General features: G+C 40.4%; 1 protein-coding gene across 1 annotated transcript; it reads left to right on the top strand.

Moving 5' to 3' along the window:
* The first annotated feature begins 2109 nt into the window (after positions 1-2109).
* LOC141554821 (heat shock cognate 71 kDa protein) lies at positions 2110-4318 on the top strand. Its single transcript, XM_074287145.1, has one exon. The coding sequence runs from the start codon at positions 2177-2179 to the stop codon at positions 4115-4117; it is 1941 nt and encodes a 646-aa protein (XP_074143246.1). The 5' UTR covers positions 2110-2176; the 3' UTR covers positions 4118-4318.
* Positions 4319-6653: the final 2335 nt, after the last annotated feature.

Genomic DNA, 6653 nt, shown 5'->3' with positions numbered 1-6653 from the left:
AATCTTTTTTTAAGAGAATGTCAAAAGGGAAAAATAAATATTTGTGGTCTGAAAAAATAAAAATAAAAAGCTAAGATCCAAGAATTTTGTATACTTCCTATGTTCTAGGTTACTAAGGAGCATAGTAAATAGAATGCTGAGTGGAGTCAAGAAGATTTGAGTTCAAATTTAGACTTAGACTTTTACAAGCTATGTAATCTTGAGTACCCTTTGGATGTGGGTTCTAAGGTCCTTTCCCATTGTAATTCAATGAGGCTATCTATGATCCTTTTTAAATCTACCCATCCCATACCTCTCCTGGATTATTGAGATAATGGACTTGTTTATAGCCTCAGAGGTAGCTTATTCCATAGTTGGCCCACATCAAGACCTAAACAAGCTACACAAGAATAGGGGCTAAGATTACCCAGGGATCACATTGCTAAAAATACTTTCTCAGCCTCTAGAACCCAAAGGAAGAAAAGCTATAATTTGTTTCTTCAGGAAATCCACAAAGAAGACTGCTGTTGAATAGAGCACACTTAGATAAAGGCCAGCCAGAAATTACTGACATTCTCCCTGCTCCCCACACGTATCATTGACCTTTACAATAGAATTTCAGGTTAATGATTATATTAATAGCTATTCAGAAAAAAATGTTTAAAAAAAATCTTTGGTTTTTCTTGCCTAGTCCTTCTCTAATCCAACAGGTTGCCTCTTCCCTCACCAGGTCACTTTCTCCTACCTGGTACTTCTCCCTTCTGCCCTGTCCTATCTCTATAAACTCTTCACTATCTAGAAATTAGTATACTTAAAAAATCACAAAACTGTGCATATGCTTTGATCCAGCAGTGTCTTTACTGAGCCTGTGTCCCAAAGAGATAATAAAGAAGAGGAAAGGGACCCACATGTGCAAAAAATGTTTGTGGCAGCTCTTTTTGTAGTGGCAAGAAACTGGAAACTGAGTGGATGCCCATCAGTTGGGAATGACTGAATAAATTATGGTATATGAATGTTATGAAATATTATTGTTCTATAAGAAATGATGAGCAGGCTGCCTGAAGAGATGCTAAGTGAAGTGAGTAGACCAAGAGAACATTGTGTATAATAAATACAAGGTTATGTGATGATCAATTCTGATGGACTCTGCTCTTTTCAACAACTAGGTAATTTCAATAGACTTGTGAGGGAGAGCCATTTGCATATAGATCGAGGACAATGAGGACTGAATGTGGATCACAAAATAGTATTTTCACCTTTTTTGTTGTTGTTTGCTTGCTTTTTTTTTCTCTCATTTTTTCCCTTTTTGATTTGATTTTTTATGTGCAGCATGATAAATGTGGAAACATGTTTAGAAGAACTGTACATGTTTAATTTATATTAGATTACTTGCTATCTGGAGGAAAGGAATAGGGAGGGAAGGAGAAAAATATGGAATGCAAACTTTTGCAAGGGTGAATACTGAAAATTATCTTTGCATGTATTTTGAAAAATAAAAAGCTATTATTATTTTTTAAAATTTATGACTATAAAAAATCACAAGCTTAGAAATTTCCAGTTTCCAGATATTTTCCAAAAATTTCTTCCTGCCTGTGATTTCAGTGGCCAGAAGCTAATCAGATACTTTGGAATTTAGCCCTTGCCTTCTCTATAACATACCTGAGAAGCTTTGATACAGGAACTACAACTAACTCCCAATCTGAACCTGATCTGTAACAACTTGATCTTCCCTGAACATCAATCCAGGAATCCTAGACTTGACTCTCTCCAGAATTTTCCTCCTTGTCATCAGTACCATCCTGAGAAACCTCTGCCCTGGTTTTCTCTGATTTTCATTGGTGACTTACTTCCCAATTTGTGATAGGGTGTTAGTCATGTTTCACCTCACTCAGGCCTAGACTTTCTCCAGATTCCCCTTCCTTCTTCTCAATAGCTTTGCTACCTACCAATTTCCCACTCAACCTCCTTTCCAGCTCATCTTTAATTGACATTTTGTGCTTTTAGAATATAAACTCTTTGAGGGTAGGGGCTTTCTTTTTGTGTTTGGATCTCCAGTGCCTAGTACAATTAAGTGGCCCATAGTGACCACTTAATAAATGCCTTAATTATCTAAAAAATGTTTTATCTCCTACTCAGCGCAGCAGCAGCCCTTCTTTCTCCACAGCGGTCAGCCACGACCCCCGACTCCCCAGCAACCATGTCGAAGGGACCCGCAGTTGGCATTGATCTTGGCACCACTTATTCCTGTGTTGGAGTCTTCCAACATGGGAAAGTGGAGATCATCGCTAATGACCAAGGAAACAGGACCACCCCCAGCTACGTCGCCTTCACCGACACAGAACGATTAATCGGTGATGCTGCAAAGAATCAAGTTGCAATGAACCCCACCAACACAGTTTTTGATGCCAAACGTCTGATTGGTCGAAGATTTGATGATGCAGTTGTACAGTCAGACATGAAGCATTGGCCTTTCACGGTGGTGAATGACGCAGGCAGGCCTAAGGTCCAAGTGGAGTACAAAGGGGAGACCAAAAGTTTCTATCCTGAAGAAGTATCTTCTATGGTCTTAACCAAAATGAAAGAAATTGCTGAAGCTTACCTTGGGAAGACTGTCACAAATGCTGTGGTCACAGTACCAGCCTATTTCAATGATTCCCAACGTCAGGCCACAAAAGATGCTGGAACCATCGCTGGTCTCAATGTGCTCCGAATCATCAATGAGCCAACTGCTGCTGCTATTGCTTATGGCTTGGACAAAAAGGTTGGTGCCGAAAGAAATGTGTTGATCTTTGATCTTGGAGGTGGTACTTTTGATGTTTCCATCCTTACCATAGAAGATGGCATCTTTGAAGTCAAGTCCACAGCTGGGGATACCCACTTGGGTGGGGAGGACTTTGACAACCGCATGGTCAACCATTTCATTGCCGAGTTCAAGCGAAAGCACAAGAAGGACATCAGTGAGAACAAGAGGGCCGTTCGCCGTCTGCGCACCGCTTGTGAACGTGCAAAGCGTACCCTCTCTTCCAGCACCCAGGCCAGTATTGAAATTGACTCCCTCTATGAAGGTATCGACTTCTACACATCAATCACTCGAGCCCGGTTTGAAGAGCTGAACGCTGATCTCTTCCGTGGCACATTGGATCCTGTGGAGAAGGCCTTAAGAGATGCCAAGCTCGATAAATCACAAATTCATGACATCGTCCTGGTGGGTGGTTCTACTCGCATCCCCAAAATCCAGAAGCTTCTGCAAGACTTCTTCAATGGCAAGGAACTCAATAAGAGCATCAATCCTGATGAGGCTGTTGCTTATGGTGCAGCTGTCCAGGCTGCCATTTTGTCTGGAGACAAATCTGAAAATGTGCAGGACTTGCTGCTGTTGGATGTGACTCCTCTTTCTCTTGGAATTGAAACTGCTGGAGGAGTTATGACAGTTCTGATCAAACGTAATACCACCATCCCCACCAAGCAGACACAGACCTTTACCACCTATTCTGACAACCAGCCTGGTGTGCTTATTCAGGTTTATGAAGGTGAGAGAGCAATGACAAAGGATAACAACCTGCTTGGCAAGTTTGAGCTCACAGGAATCCCCCCAGCACCCAGAGGTGTTCCTCAGATTGAAGTGACATTTGACATTGATGCAAATGGCATCCTTAATGTTTCTGCTGTGGATGAGAGCACAGGAAAGGAGAACAAGATCACCATCACAAACGACAAAGGGCGTCTGAGCAAAGAAGACATTGAGCGTATGGTCCAGGAGGCTGAGAAATACAAGGCTGAGGATGAGAAGCAGAGAGACAAGGTTTCTTCCAAGAATTCTCTTGAATCTTACGCTTTCAACATGAAGGCTACTGTTGAAGATGAAAAGCTGCAGGGCAAAATTGGTGATGAAGATAAACAAAAGATTCTTGACAAATGTAATGAAATAATCAACTGGCTGGATAAGAACCAGACTGCTGAAAAGGAAGAATTTGAGCATCAGCAGAAAGAATTGGAGAAGGTCTGCAACCCCATCATTACTAAGCTGTACCAGAGTGCAGGGGGTATGCCAGGAGGCATGCCTGGTGGGTTCCCTGGGGGTGGAGCAGCCCCATCTGGAGGTGCTTCTTCTGGACCCACCATTGAAGAGGTTGACTAAGTGCACCAGAAGAAAAAGCATTCCACGCAGCTTTCCAAAAATTGAAGGACTCAAATTTGTAGCCAAGGCAGTAGCACTCTAAAAAGTAACATTTAAGCTACTGTGTAAATCTGGGCATTCTGAATACTTGAATGTGTGCAGAGGGAGAGGTTAAACAACATTGCACTTTATCAGTACTGTAATAAACAAGTGGAAATGCAATTCTTGTCCTGGAGAATAAAATCTATTTAAATTGGCAAAAAAAAAAAAAAAAAAAAAAAAATGTTTTATCTGACACACCTTCCTCTGCTTAGCCTGAGATAGGGATCACTGATATGAAATTCAGGCGGAGCTGGAGTGTCCCTTGGATTTGTTTCAGTGTTTTCTAAAGCTGGGCAAAGGTTCTAAACTTTTGTTGTGTTACTTACTGTTCCCTTGGAAGTTTAAATAAGGACAACTTTGCAAAAATAATAGTTCCCTTCATGGGCTTCCTCAACCTCACAAGATTGGATCCCAGGCTCAAGACTTCCTGATGACCCCAGTTGTATTCCATCCCGGCCCCAAACGTCAGTGGTCTACCCTAATTTGGAGGTATCAGTCCCAGCCCCAAGATGAAAGGGTTAAGGGGAAAGGCTAATTTGGGGTGCCTCATTGTGAAGTTCATTGAGCTGCCTTTAATGTCCCTGACTTCTTTTACCTTGGGAAGACCAAAAATAGTCTTTTTTTTTTTTTTGGCTTTTCCTTTAAAATGCCAGCTGAAAGAGGCTATTGATACCTAGTCTAGTTTTTCTGAAAGACCTCTTTAATCCCAGCAATAGATTCTTAAATTAATTTCAAGACCTGGAATGAGAGCTGAGTTCAGATCCCACCCGTAACAAAGGTTGTGAGACCTTGAGTAAAGTCCTTTACCCATGGACCTTAGCATCCTCATCTATAAAATAGGAATAACAAGAGTTGCACTATTACAAGGAAAATCCTCTGTCCTCAGTAAGTGTTAGACAAATATGAGATTCCACTAAATTACTGGGCCATATTGTCTTTATCCTTCCCTCCCATTTTATCAGCACAGTTGAAATCCTACCAATCAATCATCTGACATTTTTTAAGCACATACTATGTGGCAGTTCCTGCCCCATGTGCTGAGGAAACAGAGACAAACAACAAATGATTTCCTCTGTCTCCTTAGCACTTCAAAGTTTCCAAAGCATTTTCAAAATGTGTTCTTTGATACTCACACCAGCCCTGAGAAGGAGGCAGGGAAGGGTAGGGTTGGGTGGGACAGGACACAAGGGTCTCATCCCTTTTGGCCCACTGCTTTTTTTACTACTCCCCACTATCTTTCCCAGTGCCTCAAAGTCTCCTCCACAAAAAAAAAAAAAAAAAAAAAAAAAACAGTAATGTATGCAGATGCATACATTCCCACAGATAAAGCATTATTTTTAACCTAATATAGATAGGCAATGCTCAGAATTCAGTACTTAGTGTTGGAGGTGGGGTAAAAGAAAAAATAGAAGGAAAAAAAATCCATTCATCCTCATGGATGGAAACTCCATCTGGAACTTCTTGACATTCACCCACATAATAATGATTCTGATTATGACTAATAATTACGTAGCAATATATGATTTTCAAAGTACCTTACAAATATTATCTCATTTGGTCCTCACAACAATTCTGGACTTGGAATCAGGAAGAGTCATCTTCATGAATTTAAATCTGGCCTCAAACTCTTAAGTTTAGCTGTATGAGCCTGGGCAAGTCACTTACCTCTGCTTAATCTGCAAAATGAGCTGGAGAAGGAAATAAATAAATAAAACTAATCTACTATCTATGCCATGAAATCTCTGTGAGAGGTCACTAAGAGGCAGACATGACTGAACAACAACAAATAAATAGCTTTGTCCCTTGGGGAACCAATAAGGAAACCCATTTTCTTCCTCTTACTCCTCAGGTAGAATATGGGGTACAAATGAGAAATTTATTGGTTTTGCTTATGTGTTTTTCAATATGGGGGGAGAGATTCTTAACCGTTGCTGTGTCTTGATTCTCTTTAGCACTTTGATGAAGCCTATATATATATACCTCAGATTAACATTTTAAGAACACAATAAAATGCAAAGGATAACAAAGGAAACCAATTATATAGAAATATAATTATAATTTTTATTAAATTCAGAGATCCCAAATTAAGAATCCCTGGCATAGGATGGGAATCTACAAGGTTGCATGTCTCAGGAAGCTCATTATTGGGAATCCCATCAGCCTTGGGACTCTAGTCACTATCCTCTGTCTTCTGATTGAAGGATCTCTATTTACGGAGGAAGCTTAGCTCAGAACATTTCTCCACCTACCTCTGCCTGCCCACCCCACCCTCAAATTTTCAGTTTTCTTTATTGTGCTGTTTTCCCATATTAGATTGTAAGTTCCTTGAGGACAGGGACTAATTATTTTAGTATTTATATCCCCAATACTTAGCACAATGCCTAGCATTTAATGGGCTTATTCTTGTGCTATGGCACAAACAATAAATGTGTACTGAGGAAAGCAGAAGAGGTAG

The sequence above is a fragment of the Sminthopsis crassicaudata genome, chromosome 2, assembly GCF_048593235.1.
Source record: "Sminthopsis crassicaudata isolate SCR6 chromosome 2, ASM4859323v1, whole genome shotgun sequence".
NCBI lineage: Eukaryota > Metazoa > Chordata > Mammalia > Dasyuromorphia > Dasyuridae > Sminthopsis > Sminthopsis crassicaudata.
Note: the sequence above shows the minus strand (reverse complement) of the source record. Positions and strands in the feature narration are given on the sequence as shown.

What these genes read in the sequence shown, in the direction of transcription:
- LOC141554821 (XM_074287145.1), top strand. Translation starts at nt 2,177, where the DNA reads ATGTCGAAGGGACCCGCAGTTGGCATTGATCTTGGCACCACTTATTCC.